This window comes from Paramisgurnus dabryanus, chromosome 2, assembly GCF_030506205.2.
Source record: "Paramisgurnus dabryanus chromosome 2, PD_genome_1.1, whole genome shotgun sequence".
In the NCBI taxonomy this organism is placed as follows: Eukaryota; Metazoa; Chordata; class Actinopteri; order Cypriniformes; family Cobitidae; genus Paramisgurnus; species Paramisgurnus dabryanus.
In genome coordinates this window covers 50720639-50741364 of record NC_133338.1, presented here as the reverse complement: position 1 = coordinate 50741364, position 20726 = coordinate 50720639, and the positions used below count along the sequence as shown (strand labels likewise).

The following is a 20726-nucleotide window of genomic DNA, read 5'->3' as shown; positions in this document are numbered from 1 at the left end:
TGTGTGCGAGAGAACGAGTGTGTGTATGCAGAACAATGTCAGCCAAGATTTTAACGACTAGAGAGCGCTATTATTCTTAGGCCTTGGGTGCATGCCATCTTTTCGGTCATTAAGTGAAAGGGAACGTAGAGCGAGCAAACCAGATCAAGTGAAAACGATTAAGAGAAAGACAGGAACACAGAACATGATAGAGGAGGGGAGGAATAAAATAAGTTAAAAGCAGACTTGATCTTCCAGACAGAATCCTGGCTCAGATATATCAGGTAGGAAGAAGTGACAGGACAAATTTCATCTATTGTGATCTTGAGCTTACAGGAGCTCAGGGACTGTGTCAAAAATGCATGCATATCAATTGCTTTTAAATTATCCCATGTATAAATACCAACACTGAAAAATGTGCAAATATTTTAATGCATTTTTTTTTCTTTAACCCAAGACACTGCCAGCAGTCCAGTTTATGTGTCTGTGTGATACATGCTTGAGATGTTTAGGTACAAAATTAAAAAAATTAAAATTGCCTCTTTATATAATGGCATATACTACATAGTATAAATAAAACATATAGTATCCCAATCTTCTTTTTACTGTTTATTTCATGCATGAAACGTTTTGAATCTGCTTTACACCAGTGGCTATTTTTTACGTATATCATAGCCCTACAGTATGTATATCTTTATTAGATGGCAGCAGTCAATTGTGAAATGAGACTCAAGCGAGGTCAAAGAACCAAGTGCATCAGTCAGAATCCAATTTCACTTTCCAGCTGTGTAAAAATCAATAATAATCAATAACAAAAGGAACGACAAACTTAATTAAACGGTCAATCAAATTAACATTTCTTAGAAACTGAAAGTAAAAGCAATAAATGATTATATACAAATCAGTATTGAAAGATGATCAATGGTTTACTGTGTCAACCAAGGATCGTCTCACAAACCGACGTGGAGACGGCGGGCCGCCATTTAGATCTAGATGTGTTTACATTTAAACGCAATATAGCGATCACTAAATACCATAGGCGGAGTCTCGCGTTTGTGCTTGGAGAGCGACCTACCGGCAAACAAGGGTACTGCAATACTTTAAGATTAGTGAAAATATGGTTTAAATTAATTAAAGCTATTCTAGCCTTAAAGCAACACTAAAGACTTATTGCTCTTTGCTCCCCCTACAGGTTAGAAGCGTAATTGTTCATTAGCACTGTCGTAAATACTGCAGCATAGCTGGCTCTGATTAGATTGTAGGTCTGCCGTAAAGCAAGTTTTTGTAGTTTTCACTCGAACTACAGGACCACTACACGACGGTTGGAAACTTCTTTAGTGCGGTTTTGGCCGATAGAGGGCTGCAAAGCGAATGTGAAAGTGCCATTCACTCTGTTTTGAGTGGATGAACCACTGAAACTTTTTTGGAAACGTTATTTTAAGGTAAAAAAAACCTCTTTGGTGTTGCTTTAAGTAACTTGGTCCACCTATTAAAATATTAAGATTAGTCGAATAAAGTATGACATTTTGTATTTCTATTTCAATAATAGCTCAGACAATCACAAATGGCTCTGGTTTGGGGGGGTAGTGCCTCCCCCGCCACCCCCACCTATGCTAAATATTCTCAAAATACAAATGGTTTTCTCTCACAAACATATATTTACACTTAAAGAGCAACTATTGTCCGATTCACGATTTTTCGTTTCCTTTGGTGTGTGTGTGTGTATAAGTATGTTAACGATATGCAAAAGGTACAAACCATAAAGTAAACGATGACGCGGGTTATTGTCTCCAACATAAATCTCTTTTCTTGGACTACAACAAACACACGGATTGTAGGCAACGGTTTACTTCCTGGGATTGGTGATGTAGACAAGACCGACATTATCATAATTCCTCCCACTTCGGACTCACAGCATGTAGGTTAACCTCCTGTTAGCATTGCATTGTGAGCAAATCTTTCAAACACGGTAAGGAGCGTCACATTTCCGGCTGACGTCAGAGGTATTCAAACCAATCACACCGTACATATTAGCTGGCCAATCAAGGACACAGAGCTTTTCAAATCTGTGCGTTTCAGGAAGAGAGGGAAATCTGGAGCTAAACATAAACCACGCACACACATTGTATTATACCAAATACACAAAAAAACGTTGTTTTTTTAGCAATGAAATGGGTGCTGTTTAAAATATTACGATTAGACAAATAAATTATGACTTCTTGTATTTCTATTTCATTAATAGCTCAGACAATCATAATAAGCTCTGGTTTGGGGGGGGGGGGTAGTGCCCCTCCCGCCACCCTCGCCTTTGCTAAATATTTCTAAAATACAAATGTTTTTCTCTCACAAACATTTCGTTGCACTTCAGAAAACATAAAAACATATACTAACCTACTGGAGTTCTTTATCTGATGATGGATGGATTAAAAAAGGGCTTGTAAGAGCCAGGATATTATGTGCTCAGGAAAGAAAGTCATATACACCTAGGATGGTGAGAAAATTTTGGGGCAATTTTTTATTTGGTAATATATTTCAGTACTGATAAACTATTGATTAAAAATATATTAATTAATGAACTATAAACGTATATTTGGGTGCTTTGTGTTTTAATAAAGTATCATGTTGTTGGTTTAGCAACACACCAGCCTAAATCTCTGAGTCTGAGAGTCAAATCATATATGACAACTCCTATTTGTGTGTACAAAATCCAGTCTCTGCATACAAAGACAGTAGCTCTATACAGGATTAATTAGTAACTGAGTTGATGGTTGACCCTGAGTCTTAATGAGGGCAAATAGCTCTAACCCTCTTAAGTCATCTACTAAAACAGAAACACAAGTGCCATTTCCTGGTCCAATCAGATCTCATTATCCTTCGTGTTCAAAGCGAGGCAGTCCAGACCCCACACCAACAGACCTCGGAGCACATAAGATGGACCTGATACCCTAGATACTGCCATAGATACACATAAGGCAAGTGGCACTGCAGGGGTTAAATGAAGGATCTAGATAATGTTACAGGAAGCGATACAGTCGGCTCCTTCTGTACTACAGCTCTCATATCCCCCCCCCGTCCCTCCCACCCGAGTTTTTCCTGTCTCTCTATCATGCTGCACCTCTGTGAATGCAGTCAGCTGAACACAAGAAGTCTCATTGTTGCGCCTGGGAGCCCCGCAGGCCTGAACATCTCATTCTGTTTCTGTTTGTGACCTATTTAGAAAACAGCTGTTGCATTCACCAATCACATGCAGAACAAAAAGGCAAAGCACCATTACTTTATATTTTCCCTCATCTACATGGTATTGTGTCTCATTTATAAATGTCAAGCGAATAAAGTTCGGACGTTGAAGACTTGCAGTGGGAGAAACAGAAAGGCTGATAGCTGCTTTGTTGCTACAGTAATCCTCCTTCCTGATACACATGTTCCTCGTAAACTTCAATCAAAAACAGTGAAAATCTGTTTGAGAGAGAAAATGCTTTGCTTTTAAGTATTGTGTTGTGAATAACTGTACAACAATGGGCTTTCTGACCATCACCCACACACACACATACTCTCAACACTCCCTGATCTAACTCAAGCGTCTATATTATTTGTGTTGAGGGTTACACAAGTTTCATTTGTCAGTAATGATCAACTTGTCTTAATTATCATTGTACTATTTCACAAAATGGAGATAGCAAAGGTTCCTTGTGTAACTTCTTGCATTGTTTTCACAGTGAGGCTGCGTTTATATGGCCAGTAGATGGCGATGCTACTTTGTAAAGAAACACTATGCATTTGCGCACATATGCATTGTTCTACAGAGCATTAAATACAAAAAATCAAGATCATCGCACAACTTTGTTTAGATGGACGGTTAAGTAGGCTTATTACAACATGTGACCCCGGACTATAAAGTGGCTAAATTTGTACATTTAGTTGGAAAAGCATTAAAGAGTACATATTTCATTGCTTAAAAACAACGGTATTTTGTGTATTTGGTATAATACAATGTGTTCGCGTGGTTAATGGTTAATAAAAAATAAATATTTTCAACATACCGTACTTTTTTGTAGCTCCAGATTTTACTCTCTTCCTAAAATGCACCAATTTGAAAAGCCCCTGATTGGCCAGCCAATCTGTACATTGTGATTGGCCTGAATACCTTTGACGTCAGCCAGAAATGTGACGCTCCTTACCATGTTTGAAAGATTCACAATGCAACGCTTACATGAGTTAAAGGCGGGGTGTACGATCTCTGAAAGCCAATGTTGACATTTGAAATCACTTAAACACCCCCCTAACCCAATAGAATCTGGACCTTCTTTTGATAGACCCGCCCCACACAAGCCTACGCAACCCAGGCAACGATGTTGGTTAGTAGACATGCCCCTCACTTCTGATTGGCTACGAGTGTGTATTGGTACTCAGCCAGACTGACTTTTCCAAAGTGTTTTTCAAAAACCACCCCGCCTTTAACTTACAGGCTGTGAGTTTGAAGCGGGAGGAATTATGATAATGTCGGTCTTGTCTACATCACCAATCCCAGGAAGTAAATTGTTGCCTACAGTCTGTGTGTTTGTTAGTGATGGTCAACCCGGATCTTTTTAAGGATTCGGGTTATTCTGAGTCACTCACTAATATGATCCGGGTTGTGCGAGTCACTCGAGTCCCTTGGTCAAAATCTCCCAATTCCAATCGCTAAGTCATACTAATGCCAACCAAGCAACTCGGATCACGCGTGCAGCTACGAGTTTATGACTCCTCTGCTCACAAAAAAGGGCTTATGTGACCTGAGGAACTCGTAAAAAACATGCATGCCCGTGGTAACATTATCAATAACATAATTGTAAAAGTTTGGTGTGTTTAGTTTCATTTCATAACGACAATATCAACACCACATTTAGAAGATGTCAGGCTTGGTTGACTTGGACGTGAGAGGAACGTGTCCTGTTTCAGATTGACTTAAAAGATCCACGATAGGCTTCGGTTAATCTTGTGAGTGAGTCCCAGACAGAGCCGCTCGCCCGCTCCTGCACGGGTCCTGTGAGTGAACCACTCACGTCACTCTGAGTGACTCAGTCAACAAGAGGAGCCGTGTACGTCCGTCGGTGGCGGATCTTTCCAGCAGCACTGCTGCAGCAGTCCTCGTATTTAAAAATGTTAAACATTTGCAGCTTCTACCCAAAACATTGTGCCAGTCAAATATTTCAACAGATTAGCCTACATGAGTCAGTGGGTTAACAACACGAGCAAGGTTTCTCCTAGCCCAGGATTCAAGCTCCATGAGTTGAGTCACTCTCTGTGTGAATCCCCGAGCCGCCGACCAACTCATTGTCGCGCGCACGCATCCCTTTGTACTCGGACTCGGAGCTGCAAGAAATAATGATCCGGAATAGCAGCTTTTGGTTCACTCGGTACCCCCAGTCGACATTTGGTGATGTAAATTAACTCGTTGTTGCAAGTTATAGAACCTATGTCAGCTTATGTAGAGTTATTTGTTGTAATTCTGTTGTAAACATTTGAAGAGCTTTGTGTTTGATACAATTTCTCATTTTTAATGCAAAATCTGAGAGGACTCAACTGACTCGGGTTAATGGTCACTAAGGACTCATGGTTCTCGAGTCATTTTAGGGATCGGGTTAAATGATCCGAGTTTCGGGTGACTCGCTCATCACTACTGTTTGTTGATGTCCAAGAGATTGATGTTGGAGACAATAATTTACGTCATCGTTTACTTTGGGGTTTGTACCTTTTGCATATCGTTCTCATGTACTAATACACTTACACACCAAAGGAAATGTAAAAACATGAATCGGACCATTGTTGTTAGGGTTGTGAAGTACTCGCACATGCCTGTAGACTGAACGCATAATATACGTGTGTGACATTACCAAATTAACAGATTTGAGTTTATGACATTTAGATAGAAATTATTACGCTATCATTTTCAAAAACTTCCACTTTGAAACCCATTTTCAAAAGTGGAAATGTAAAAATGATCACAAACCCTAAAACTCCGTGATCGTGCAAACAACAAGCCAAAACATAAGAAAGTTTCCCATAAACAACTTCTCAGTGACAATATAGAGGCTGTTTACACTTGTCATTAACATGCGTTTTCGTCGATCGGATCACAAGTGGACGACTTTAATGCCGGGTGTAAACGGTGTTTTGAACGCGTCCACTTTCAACCACATTCAGAGGTAGTCGAAACCCCTTTCAATCGGATTGCTTTTGTAGTGTAAACGCACATGTGGTTGAATGTGTTCGAACAGCAACACGCGACTGCCTTCTCTCCGCCCATTTATCTAATCTGAGGTACTAAACACAAGTTTTACGTCTTTTTTTACTTCTGGCGTGAACACACGTTGAATAGCGTTATTTTTAGCCTTTCATTGATACAACTAAAGCGGCTGATCTCCGTAGTTTCATTTTGAAAGCATGTTAAAGTTGCGCGATCCTATTTCATCAATTGTGCTGAAAATTCAGAGAAAGCTCTAACATATAAACGTACAAAACACTGTGCAGCATGTTTACTTGCTAAACAAGCAGTGAACTCCGACATAATAGTAGTTTGCGTCCATATAAACTCATAATTACTGCCACTTGCGTTTGAATGACAGCAGAGAGACTCGCCCACCATCTCACAGACCACCCCCTCACAGTATTCAGGACAGAAGTGGTCGAAAGTGGACAAAAGAGACGGATTTACATACCAGGTGTAAACGTGATGTGTCTCTCTCTTCCACTTGTGATCCGATCGATGAAAACACATCTTAATACCAAGTGTAAACAAACCCATAGACATTATCTTTTCAAGCTAAATTTTGAGGTGATGAAGCATCACTATATATTTATAAAAACATGGTGCAACGTGGGATTTTTAGCGGCATCTAGTGGTGAGAGTGTGAATTGAAACCAATGGCTCAGTCCACAGCCCACCCCTCCTTTTCAAAACTCATAATAAAGCTATGGTAGCCACGGCAGGATAAACTCCATTGTCTGAGACAACGTAGTAACAAAACGCTTGTCCGTTTAGGGCTACTGTAGAAACATGACGGCGCAAAATGGCGACTTCCATGTAAGGGGACCCACGGTGCATGTAGATAAAAATGTCTCATTCTAAGGTAATAAAAACAATACAGTTCTTTATGTAGCGTCTTTACACACCTCAGATAATATAGTAATGTATATATTTCATTTCTTTCAATAGATCCTTCTAAAAGTTCCACACTGCACCTTTAAAAAAAAAAAGAGCATACCAGACTTACATTTTACTACCGGTTGTATATGCATTGCATATAACTGTGTATGTGACAAATACAACTCTTGAATCTTGATATACAGGACACACAAAAGAATAGAAGCATACTAATCTATTAAGTTCATGAACTACTTTTAAGTGACTGTATCTTAGAGTTATCTTACCCCACACACCATGCTCAAATCTGTGGGTCCTACAGTATAATCCCTTTAAGACCCTGCCCACCACTGTGGCATGTACAGGCCTATCTGCTGTCATAGTGCCTTAGAATAACTCAAACAAGCCGCTTATGTCTAAAAGCATTCATATGAGCTATATGTTTAGAGAGGGCTATAGGTTAAACTACAGGTTTAAAGACTAAAACCTCTCCCTTGAACATTACAACGATAATGCAAACGTCCAGATGTTCCAAGAATTATAGGGTAACATATAAGACCTGAATGCTTTGAAACGTCTGAAAAAATGCAAGCTTGATTTTAATGAGTATAGCATTACATAAACATTCACAGAACTAATAAAGGTAAATGGTGCATACATCTGAAGAGAAAAAGACTCCAATGTCATGACACCTACTGTAGATGATTACCTCTGCTAAACACAACCTGCATGGATAGCACTATACATAAAGCTGGAAGAAGATGTTATAGCAAATGTGTTAGTCAAGTCTGAGCAATATCACTGGCTACCCTAAAGAATGACCATATGACACATCTCCTCCACAGGTAACCAGGTAAAGCAAAGCAAAGCAGAAAGCATGCAGGTACCAACCATCTGGTTTGAAGGTGACTTAACATCTCAATTTTAACTGGACCTTCAATTTGAATAACTTAACAGAGATGGGTTGCAGTGTTTAAGATGCTATCTTTCCATCATTTTGTTAATCTTGGTCAGTGCTGCTCTAATGATGAGCTATGTTCAAGAAATGGTTATGAAATTCATGATAAAATCAGAGAGCTGGTTCTGCTGTCAGTCTCTCTGCACCGTGCCAGACCACCAATGAGAGGGTTTGGACCACTACACTACTGAATACATGGGGTGGCAGTGGCACACCACAACCAAACCTCAAACCAAGAGACTACATGCTTGTGGCCAACATAAAAAAGATATAAATCTCTAAAAGTTAGTATTTCCTTTCAAACTGGTGTGTTAAAAGCCCTGCTTTCTAATTTACTCTTGAGCATTACAACCCTTCACATGCTGGGTTACAGGCAACATCTTAAGTGGAAGAAAATTAGCAGTCCAATGAAATCCAGACCTGGGGACACGAAGAGCCTAAAAACACACAATGTAGTCTACAAGAGACACATGTCATATGGTTGATCCTTGTTGAAGAACTATATAGCTCTATAGAAAAGCAAAGCAACGAATTCAAAAAGATAACAATTAGCTAATGGTATTACACAATAATGGTATGACAAATGTGTTGGCTTTTTCAAACATTGAATGATTGTGATAGAAAACTGTGCTTTGTGCATTACACTAAATAAATACTGAATAAAATTACCTCTCCATTAAAAGAGTCGTCTCCAAAGGTGCGCAGATCAGTGATAGAAAACATCAGAACAGAATAAATAAGAGTCCGTCTCCACATGAACGTCATCAGGACATCCCATAATTCAGCCATTCTCACCGGGACCAGACAACCAAGTGTGTGATGCTGATCTATAACCGCTTTAATTCAAACATATAACCAAATTCAAAGTATGTGGAAGCCAAACTGTCCAGAAGTAAAATAACAAAAACGCAAATGCATTCGATTAAAAAACAAATTGCAATTTATGTTGAGTTTTCCAATAAAACTCTTGAAACAGTCAGTATCCCTGAGCTCCTCAAAAGTGTACCAAGTCAAAATGAATCACAAAAGTCAAATAAATTGGCCACTTTGTGTCCATTCTTCAAAAACGCACGGCTTCTTCAGTGTAAAGTGCGCGTTTAACGCTGTAGATGTAAAGCGGACTCCCAACGCAGTACCAAAAGTCAGGGACGGATGCTGTGGTCTTGTAAGTTTCTGAGGGTTTGGTATCACATCCCATGCGTTGCGTCCCACTCACGTGGTGCTCAAAAAATTAATAATAGCTACAAGCCACTTCAAAGTGCTACGCGACGCGCAAAACAAAGTCGCAATTTCCCCTTGCGATACGACTCCGTAAACGAGGCATGAACAGCGGCTGTTACCTCAACTGACAGAAATAAAACAACGCGTCGCGCAGCAACCACAACAGCGCGCAAATCGTTAGCAGATGACAGCGACGCGTAACGACACCTGCTCTCGTAAAGGTTTAATGTGACAGGGTTCCTCTCAATAAAATCCACGTTTTCTGTGTTTTCCTGGAGCGCGTACTGTACAACTCGTATCCACTGCGCGCTCTTGGGGCGTGCGCAACGCCTCGTGCTCAGTTTGTCGCGCGGACTTTGTCCCGCTGTCATTAAGCGGGGAGGAGGGGCACACGCCGTACGGCTATCAGTATCCAGTGCCTCCCCCTGTCAGGATTAAGGATATTTCTTTTAACAGATTGTGAAGTCATTGACCCGCAGCTGTTTATTAAAACATGCTCTGTTTTCACTTTACATCTGCAGTTCCAGATAAATCAAATGGTGTTTATTAGTTCTTTAATATATTTTTGAATATATTTATGAAAACTTTTAAAACATGACCCCATCAAAGTATTTTTGTTTTATCACAAAATAGCTATGCACATTTTATAGATGATTATTACAATAAAAAAATCTGTTAATCTGTCCAAGTAAATTTTGAATCAAAAGACTGCAGGATCATGTCAAAATCAAACTGAATTTTATGTATGATTTTAGGAGCAAATAAAAGGTCCTTGGGTTCTCTCGGGGTCCCAAACAGAGCATAAGGGTTCATTCTTAACTTTTAAGCAGATTAACTGTGGTCATAAGCCCAATAGCTTTTAAATCTATATTATTAGGGGTCCACCTTATATTTCAACTATTCTCTAAAATTACAAACTATTTCAAAGTTACTTCTACCATAAATGAATGTGATCATAAGCCGTACCCAAAATAAGCTTGAACATTTTTTTTTATTACGTTTTTTTATTTTATGATTTTGTCATACAAATTCTTTGGAGGGTGGCACAAGGGGGGCCACCGTACACAAGAGGGGCCACAAGCCGAAAAAGTTTGAGAACCACTAATGTAGAGTATAGGCTTTGGTACTTGTACAAGAGCGCCACCTACTGAATAAAGTAAGTCAAAATACATGAGCACTGTACTTATGTTTTAATTAAAAAGCAGATTGGACATCTATGTTAAAAATGACCATTTCCTTTACAGTGCCACCACAAACAGAAGCTAAAGGCTTTCCTGAAAATGTAAGCTTTGGTACCTCTTTTGACAGTGTTTGTAAATAGCATTTAACATATTGCAATTTAAATTCCTGACACAGACCAAGAGGAGATTTCAGGTGCTTGTCATTAGCAAGGCGTCTGTGCTACTTTTTAGAATATTTGAACTTTCTTGTGTCCTAGACAGCTTTTTTAAAAGACTGACAGTGTCAGAGATAAAGACATAATTGACCATGTTGCTAATAGCAGTAGATGAGTGTATAGATCTGTCAAACTGTTGAACATTTTAACTTCTGTCAGCACAAACAAATTAAAGCGCTTAATTTAAATACACAGGAATGAACAGGTGGACCTCTCAGGAAAAACTGCTGGTCAGCAAACACCCTGTAATGTACACAGACAGAGAAAAAGAAATGAATCCACACTTGAAGCGAATAAACTGAGCATTTTGCTAAAATAGTAATAGTTGGTAAGAAAAATAGTTAGATTTCCATTTACAATACATTTTACATAAAAATATCACTTACTTAAGGTCAGATTCTAAGATACATCACCCTCTTGTGGTTAGATATATAACTACAACTGAGACTTAACAGAGTTCCATGTGCAAAATCATACTGGGGTGGCCACAAGGGGTGTCCAGAGTTTAGACAGTGGTGGTCGCCCTGGTATTAAATTGTTGATTGACGATCTGTATATCATGAAAAAGTAGCCAAATTAAAAACGTAAACATATACTGTAGCTGTAAATAAAGCATAAAACAACACATAAAATACATTCACACATTTTTATTTGGCTTTCATTCAAAGTGACTTGCACATGAGGGAGCACATGCATGTGATAAAAGGTTAAATAATAATTTAGGGCATAGAGAAAACTAATATCACAGTAAAATATTTAAATGCAAAAACATAAGCATTTTTCTGATTCTGTGTAAAAGTGTTAATTAATAATAATTATTTGTGCCCACAGCTGAAATGTTGTAAAATGACCCATACAGTATATGCCAAATAAAAACAAACTATTCAGATTTATAGGTATTAAGCTAAATTAATTGTTATACTGTAGCATGGTACTTTTTGTATATATGTTATGTTTGTTAAATGCTTTCTGCTTATGAGTTTTTGTTTGTTTGTTTTCAAAGCTATTCTAGTCAAATGACAAGCAGTCCTTTTCATTCAATTAATTATTCAAATGTCTTTGAAAGGAATTTGTTTTCTGTGGACTCACATGCCCACAGTTGCTGACAGTATGATATCAGACAGTAATGCCACAGTACTGAAAAAATTACCATTTACCATTCATATACTGGTATTTGCATGACACCCCAGGGCACTGTAAGAATAGCATAACAGTAAGTGAATGAAATTTTTTTAAATGTTTTTTTTTGGATGTTTATAACATTTAAAACTATCCTAATCATCCCAATCCTAATTAAAAATGTGACTTAAAAACATTAAATCAACTAAACGTGACAATGTGATCAAATATACTTTAACTGTTCAGTTCATGCAAAATAAATTAATTCATTTACATTTAGGCTTTTATCCAAAGCTACTTACAAAGGTTAGGAAACAATAACGCAATTTGTCCTATAAAGGCAAAGACATGCTTATAAGTTATTCATATTCTGAAACAATACCTGTTAATAAAGAAAAAAAATAAAGAAATCTTTTTTTATGAAGATAGAAGAAATGAAAAGCATTTAACATCTATTTGTTCAGTATTCTTGAAAAATATTATTATTTATTATTTTTTGTTTGTTTTCTATCATACCACCGCTCATTTGCCAAGCGTAAGGAAGGCATGGCATACATAGTTAGGTAGAAAACTGTGTATAAAACTTTCATATAGGTAAATGTGATGACCAGGATCTGTCATTACAGCAGATCAGTGCGTGTGTGTCCAAAACCACAAGATTTGTGTTTGATTGTTCACCTCTAACATAGCGTGTGAATTACAAAGTTTGCCACACAGAGCTTCACAATTTCATCCTTCACAACATAGAAAATGGTTAGGTAAGTGATCTAACTTATTGTCTAATATGAAATATAAAAGTAAATCAGAATCACAAAATGCATCTGAAGTTTGTAAGAGATTTTACATAAATGTACGTGCGTAGCTCAACAATAAAGTTTTTTCTGCAAGCCCAGTTCAGATTTTTATATCTTAAGGTGCACTGCTAATAATGATGTCATTTTGACTGGAGATTTATATTACAACATATAGTTTATCAGTCTGTCTATATTGTAAATTATTTTTCACAGAGCTGAATATTTAACACTTCTTCTATTTCTGACTGTGATGTGTGGTGTGGATAATATATATGATACAACAAGTGGGCAAAGCACAACAAGTAAGTTCTCAAAATGTTATTGAAATTTAGATTCCTTTTTATATATATATAACAGATTTGAAATTTTACTGTTTCTTATCAATGTCGGCAAACGCAGAGGGAATTAAAGGCCATAGGAGACTTTTCTTGAAGGTATTTTGGAGAGTACCTGCTTCCCCTGACCGAATTATAAAAGTTTTTAATATCAATATTGTATAGATATGATAATGTGGTAACGACGTTTAATATGCGGCGTCAATTGACCTAAAGCCAAAGTATGGCAGAATCTGGTGATGTCATTCAATTTTACTTCCTCGATGTGACGGTTCCATAGGCTATATTTTCATTATTTTCCTCCTGACCCTATCATACACTAGCGGCCAAAAGTTTTGGGACACTTGACTAAAATGATAACTGTGATCTCTTACAAATCATTTAACCTGAAGGTGTCTGGTTAAATGCTTGAAATTACTTTTGTAGACAAAAATATACCTGTGCAGATTAATTTCTGTTATTAGAAAACTAAAATTTTAGTTTAAAATATTATTTTTGAAATAGATGACTTACACTGAATATTGAAGAAAAAGCAGCCAATAAGAGCCCAGATTAAATATGAACTCCTTCTATACTCTTTAAAATTCATCCTAAATTGAAAATTTGAGAAGCTTCTTGAAAAAATGACATGTGTAGGGTTGTACAATTTCTAGTCAAAGGGTGAATGTTTCAGATAATAAAATATAACAGAGTTTTGATTTATTTTGGATGCTTTCAGTCACCAACATGATTCTCACAGTTACAATTGTGTTATGCCTTAGTTTGGACGAGTTTTTATTATTCTGTAATATGGAAAAAATATAAATAAAGAACGAGTGAGTGTCCCAAAACTTTTGGCCGGTAGTGTACATGCTGCTGCAGCAACCATGCTCAAATATCACAACAAAGCACAGCACTTTAAATAATCTATTGATGAGAACATCATCTAAGCAATTTGACAAATTGACATGCATGACAAATTCGTCAAAAGGTTATTCTGCATGCTAGACAAAAGCACAAGCCCTAAAGTGCTTTAAAACGGCAAGAAACCTTATAGTCTTTGTTGACTAACTGTCTTTCTTTCTCTTATAACATTGCAAAGACAGCGTTTTGCTGCCAAATTGCAACATAAATGAACTGCTCAAGTCGGACAATATTTCTAACCAGCATGCACTGCTTCAAGCAGGACCGGCCCGTCTAATTGCAGTGCTTTGACATTTTTTACACCAGTGGGGTCCATTTTTTGTGGTCTCGCCTAGGGCCCCATAACCCCAATGGCTGGCCCTGGCTTCAAGTCAGCCGCCGATTGGTCTGCATAGCACCGCATGAAGCTAAACACTATTGTTTATTACATTTGCATATATTACAACAATTTACGATTAAATAAGTATAATTGTTAATATTCTGAAATAAGAATAGTGTCACCCCAGCACTATAGCCTATCCTTATGTCTCTAACATATACTTTTAATCAGTTTCTTCGACTTACAGCAGCGATGCTTCAATGTGATGAGATAGAAAGACCATAGCTTACCTATAAATAATTGGCTTGATTTAGATGCGCCTTGCCTCACCTAACATTTAAAGAAGTGCAAGGGGCTGCAGTAAGGGGGGGGGGGTCTTGTAAGTCGGACACTTCCCATGAAGGTGAACTGTTTATTACTGGGAAAGGTTAAGCTAATTAATAAATGATGTGATGTATAAATCTTAGTCTAGTGGTACATTTTCTGTTGTGTGAAAATTAATCAGCTCACAGTAAAGGCAGTGAGCTTTTTAGAATTAAGAAGTTATCAGATGACATTTCCGGATCAATGAGCATTAGCTGTGTCATCAGCAAGTCTTTTCACATCATGCTTTTCATCAATGCAGTCATATTTAGGTGTTTTTGACTTAAATAAATCAGTACTTGATACATTGCGGCTTTTTGGTCACAACATTATTTTTTGCAGATAAAATCCATCCAGGATTTTTATAAAGACTTACAAGACAACAATAAAATTAAAAATGACTGCTCGCAGACCAATAGGGACTCGGAGCCTCAAAGCAGCAACAATAAAGACTGTTTAATATACAGGTAAATGTCAACTATTTTAAAATATTTTAATATATGTGATGAACCTGGTGTCGATTTGTTTTAATCCCATTGACGTCATATTATCATTATGCAGAAAGGAACAAGAAATCATACTTAACATTACAAACTGTGCAGAGAACAACAGCATCTACACATTTGAGGGGCTTTTTAAAATGAATGTTGTCATAATAAACAGTACGGCAGATGATTTTGTTCCAATGAATGCAGCAGAGGTAAGAATCTTCCCACATTCTCAAAATACTGTAAAGAGACTCAAAAACACAGCTTAAAACAGGGCCAAAAAGACTGATGACATCACATCATAATAAATGCAAAAGCTGTAGGCTACACACTTACTAAACAATTGTATTTAAAAAACAAAGTTTTAAAAATCTAACAGCATACTGTTTAATCGAATTTGATGTAATTTCCATTTAAATTTTTCATTTAAGCTTTTTAATGATACTGACGCACCACATCTATGGATCCCAGAGGAGTCTTTCCTAAATATTTCAGTCACAGAGCACAGAGTCGGTGTAGTTGTCTATGATTCAAATGAGCAGTTCACTGTGAGTCATTTAATTCTTTATTGTTCTGCTGAGCGTAAACTATTTCAAGTATCCTTATTTCTACTTTAACTCTGTTCCTTATATACATCTGCCCGTTGTTTTATGTAAATGTTGTAATTTCAACAGCTTGGACTGGAAAATGCGACTATAATATCTAAAGTCCTACGGATTGAAGTTCCTGGGCATGACATTGTGAATTTGACCGATCGACTTATAATACAGTTCCCAACTGTAAGTGTAACTCTGACAACACTTTTCACATGTTCTCAACATTGTTAAGTCTGATTTTTTTGTGTGTGTTTTGATATTGATAGGAGAATGCCACATATTCCTGTCAGTTCTATGATGAGGAAAGTAGGTTGGAGTAAAACGTCTCGGTTACGGATGTAACCCTCGTTCCCTGAAGGAGGGAACGGAGACGTCACGTCGTGACCGACGAATTGGGAACTCGCTTCGAGAGACCAATCTGCTTCGAATACTACTAAAACGCCAATGAACTTGGCATTGAGATATTTGCATAATGCTGGCGCCGCCCCGCCAGGTGCGTATATAAGCAGCAGGTGCAAATAGGGAAATTAGCTTCTTATTCGCTGAGAAAGCCGGAAAGTGTGACCGGCCGTAACAGCAGGTGGCAGCACCTGTGGCGACGGGACGTGACGTCTCCGTTCCCTCCTTCAGGGAACGAGGGTTACATCCGTAACCGAGACGTTCCCTTTCAGTCGGTCACTACGACGTCACGTCGTGACCGACGAATTGGGAATCCCTATCAAAACGCCACTAGGGGCTGACCTCTTCCAGTGACTGCGTAAAAGCCCTCCGGTTCCACTTAAGGAGGAGGAGGTAGGTTTTAAGGCAGAAGGCCGGGCACTAGATGTTCCTTTAACCCCACAGAAGTGCCAGCGACTGGGAAGCGCCCTACCTGAGCGGGATAGGAACGCTGCGGAAGCCACCACCCGTCTTAAGGGCTAATGGTGGGCGAAAGTCAACCGTAGTTGAGGAAATAAGACAGCCGTGGCTGTGTAAGCAAAGCAGTGCTCTGCTAAGGGAAACGTGGGCTAGTAGGATTAACCCCACGGAAAAATACTCACAATGGAACCCGGTGGGACACAATGTGGAGCCCGAGCCAGACACGTAGGTTCGCGAGGATACAGCTAGTGAAAGGCTGACAGCCAATGCTCCGCAACAAAGGCTGCCAAGGCAGCGGAGGAAGAACAATTCAAACCATTACGCATTCTTGTTCTGAAGGCCTTCCATACTGACACAGTTATGAAGCATCAGTTGGAGGCTGCAAGCCGACCTGCGAGACTGTTCTCCGTGCTCCCCCTGGTGAGGAAGAACACGAGAGGATACAGGCTCGATACGAACCCTGTAGAATTTAATGAACGTATTAGGTGTCGCCCAACCAGCAGCTCTGCAGATGTCTGTTAGCGAGGAACCACGAGCGAGAGCCCAAGATGAGGCAACACTCCGTGTGGAGTGCGCCCTCAAATTAAAGGGGCAAGGAATACCCTGAAGATTATAAGCCAGGGCGATAGTATCAACTATCCAATGAGACATCCTCTGCTTAGTGACAGCTTTCCCTTTCTGCTGGCCACCATAACAAACAAAGAGCTGGTCTGAGGTCCTGAGGCTTTGCGTGCGAACCACGTAGAATCGCAGTGCGCGTACGGGGCACAACAAAGCCATGGTTGGGTCTGCCTCCTCCGGGGGCAGCGCTTGCAAGCTCACCACCTGATCTCTGAAGGGAGTGGTGGGAACTTTGGGCACGTAGCCTGGTCTGGGCCTCAATGTTACACTCGAGGCAGCAGGACCAAACTGAAGGCACGAATCGTCAACAGAGAATGCATACAAATCCCCTACTCTCTTCACTGAGGCCAAAGCTAGCAGGGTCAGAGCTTTCATTGATAAAAGCTTCAGACTCGCAGACTGCAAAGGCTCGAACGGGGGGGCCTGAAGGGCTTTCAGCACCATGGACAGGTCCCAAGTAGGAATAGAAGGAGGGCGCGAGGGGTTTAGCCTGCGAGCGCCTCTTATAGTGTAATAACCAAATCATGCTGGCCAACTGATCTGCCGTTGATAAGTGAGTGAGTGACGAGCAGAAATAGCGGCGATATCAACTTTAATGGCGAAGGGACAGCCTACCATCTAACCTATGTTGAAGATATAAGCACAATGTTAATGGGGCATTCTCTGGGGTCCTCGCGTTGCAAAGAGCACCAGGTGACGAAAAAGGTTTATTAAGCGCGTAAGCCCGTCTTGTGGACGGTGCTCGAACCGCGTCGATGGTGTTAGATACCGTTTGCGATAAATCACCTAAACCTTGCGCGCGCTCAACGACCATACATGGAGATCCCACGGGTCGGGGCGCGAGTGCCAATGTGCCCCTTCCTAAGAAAGAAAGTCCTTCCTCAGGGAAATCCGCCAGGGAGGGCTGTCGCGAGGAGCATTAACTATGAAAAACCAATTCCCAGTCGTCCAGTACGGACGATTAATAAAAGGCTCTCCTCGTCCTGCCTGACTTTGCACAGTGTCTGTGCGATTAAGCTCACTGGAAGGAATGCGTATTTGCGCATCCCCCGAGGCCAGCTGTGTGCCAATGCGTCCACGCCGAGGCTGCCCTCGGTTAGTGAATAAAATAGGCGACAGTGGGTATCGTCCGGCGACGCAAACAGGTCTGTCTGCGCACGACCGAACTTCTTCCAAATTAGCTGGACCGTCTGGGGGTGGAGTCGCCATTCGCCGGGGCGCGCAGCTCGAGAAGCGCGTCCGCTGCTGTATTGAGCGAGCCCGGAATGTGAATGGCACGAAGGGACCTCAGATGCTTCTGACTCCAAAGGAGGAGATGACGAGCGAGATGCGACAGGTGACGAGAGCGCAAAACCGCCTTAACGGTAAATAACGCAACAGTCGCAATGTTATTGGTGTCGGCTAATACATCCTTCCCTCGCATCTCCATAGCGGAGCGTACAAGTCCCAGATATACAGCGCACCGCTCGCGGCAGTTGGGGTGCTATGCACACCCCTGAGACTGCAAGCCCGTCATACGTGGCGATCATCCCGTGCTAAGGGCATACATGCTACAGAATGCCAGGAGACCTTTCAGGGGCGCATTGTCTATCGGCAATGCCGGGTCTACCACGGGGAAGTTGGAATGACACGCAGGTGTAATGTTTACACGGTGTATGCCGGTGCGCCACGCTCTCCTCGAGACTCGATCGTAAGCCAACGCTGAAGCGGTCTCATATGAAGCAGCTCGGGCGGTGTCACAACCGCAGCATGCTGTCATATGTCCAGGAGCTTCTGAAATTGTTTCAGAGGGACCGCGTACTTCCCTCGAATTAAACCGAGGCAAGTCAGAACTGACTGGTTGCGCGCTCTTGTAAAACACGCCCTTTAGTCGATCGAGTCTAGTTTCCATACTGAGAAAAAGGATCCTCTGCACGGGGCAAAGTACTCTTTCCCAGTCGACCTGAAGACATAGACGAGCGAGATGCCGAAGCATTAACTCTGTGTTCGCGCACGTCTGCCAAGAACGGGCTATTATAAGTCGACGTACATAAAGCAGAATGCGAACAACCCTCTCTCTGATATTTTAAAGCCGTGACTAGCACATGGAGACACGGAGAGAGAGAGACAGCTCGAATGATGTACTTAGTATTAATATGCCCACCCCACGACGCAGAGCGAAAACCGGTCTAAAGCGAGGGGAGATGGACACATAAAGTACACGTCTTACAGGTCTAAGGCTGCAAACGATCTGAATATTGAAATACGAGCCTCGGCGTTATCGTCCAAAAGAACCCCTTTGTAGAGCCGGTGCGTAAATCAAATCGATCGTAACCCGCCGCGTATTTTGGGTACTATGAGATAAAGGCTGGAAAAACCCTATCATCATCATCATCTCGGTAAGAGGGACCGGCTCGAACATCCTTCGCCAACAGGATATCGATTTTTGCACGCAGTACATGTGCATCGGACGCTTTCACTACAGTGAAACGAAAGCCCGAATTTTGGGTGTGCCGGATTCGTAACCGAGGCGGATTGTGCGTAAAACCCAACGAAACGGGCTGGGAACTGAAGCCAAGCACCCAGGCACCGTACGAGGAGAAATAACGACACTACCGAAGTACCCGCGGTGGGGCAGCGAAGCGAGACAGGTGGGACTGCCGGTGCGTCTGCTGTGACAGCATAAGCATCTACAGCATGTGTGTGTGACACTGACCTGAGCCCGCTGAGGGTGACGGTCGTCTGGTCTCCTCAGCGGAGAGCACAGACTCCGAGGAGGGTGCTGGTGGTCCCGTCTCCTCAGCGGAGAGCTGGAACTCCTCAGGACACCCGCTGGCGATAGAGGAGAGGGAGGAAGAGCACGTGAATGCCCGCTCACATCTCTCTCGATCCTCTGGAGACCTGGAGAAGGAATAGGAATGCACTCTTTTTGTGGTTTTGTGGGTGCCGGCTGAGAAGCCGGCGGAACAGAACAAAACGAAACCAAAGATTCTCCACCCGGCCCTCTACCGGTGGAGGGAGCGATGCCATCACCGTCTCCCGTAGAGTGATCCCATCCGAATCCAGGTCGCCCGTCTCAGGGCCGCTTCGATTTCCGTTTACCACGGGAAGCGGGTGGGGCGGGCGGGGCGGGCTGCCGACGGCTGTTCCCCCTCCGTGGCCTGGAAGATGTTCTAGTGGGGGGGGTGGAGGCAGCCGCCGCAGGGCGCCCTCGGCGAGGAGCAGACGGGGCCGCCGGCGCTGGAGGGCGAGATGCAGGTCGCTTGCGCCGGGGCATGATCTGAGCGATCGCCTCCGTCTGCTTCTGGGCGGCGGAGAACTGCTGGGCAAAAGACTCCACCGACTCACCGAAGAGACCAGCCTGGGACACGGGAGCGTCTAAGAACTTGTTCTTCTCCGCATCCGACATGTCCGCCAGACATAGCCATAAGTGGCGTTCCTGGACCACCATCGTGGACATGGCACGACCAATCGCCTGCGCTGTCACCTTCGTAGCGCGAAGAGCCAGATCAGTGGCAGCCCGGAGCTCCGAAAGGACAGGCGAGTCGTGTCCTCCCTCGTGCAGATCCCTCAAGGCCTTCGCTTGATGAACCTGCAGCAACGCCATTGCGTGCAGGGCTGAAGCCGCCTCTCCACATGCCTGGTGGGCAGCGCCCGTTAAACCGGAGGACTGT

At 41.5% G+C, this 20726-nt stretch overlaps 2 protein-coding genes across 2 annotated transcripts in view; one reads left to right on the top strand and one right to left on the bottom strand.

Annotated features, from left to right (window-relative positions):
- The window catches only part of mmp15b (matrix metallopeptidase 15b), a 44164-nt gene extending 34541 nt beyond the window's left edge, over positions 1-9623 (bottom strand). Inside the window, exon 1 of the mRNA XM_065261569.2 lies at positions 8730-9623. Coding sequence (XP_065117641.1) covers positions 8730-8849 — 120 coding nt within the window. The 5' untranslated portion in view covers positions 8850-9623. The remainder of the gene's footprint in view (positions 1-8729) is intronic.
- Positions 9624-14871: 5248 nt separating this feature from the next.
- Positions 14872-20726, top strand: part of LOC135743641 (adhesion G-protein coupled receptor G2-like) — a 115115-nt gene continuing 109260 nt past the window's right edge. Inside the window, exon 1 of the mRNA XM_065261414.1 lies at positions 14872-14977. The gene's annotated coding sequence lies outside the window, so the exon portion shown is untranslated. The remainder of the gene's footprint in view (positions 14978-20726) is intronic.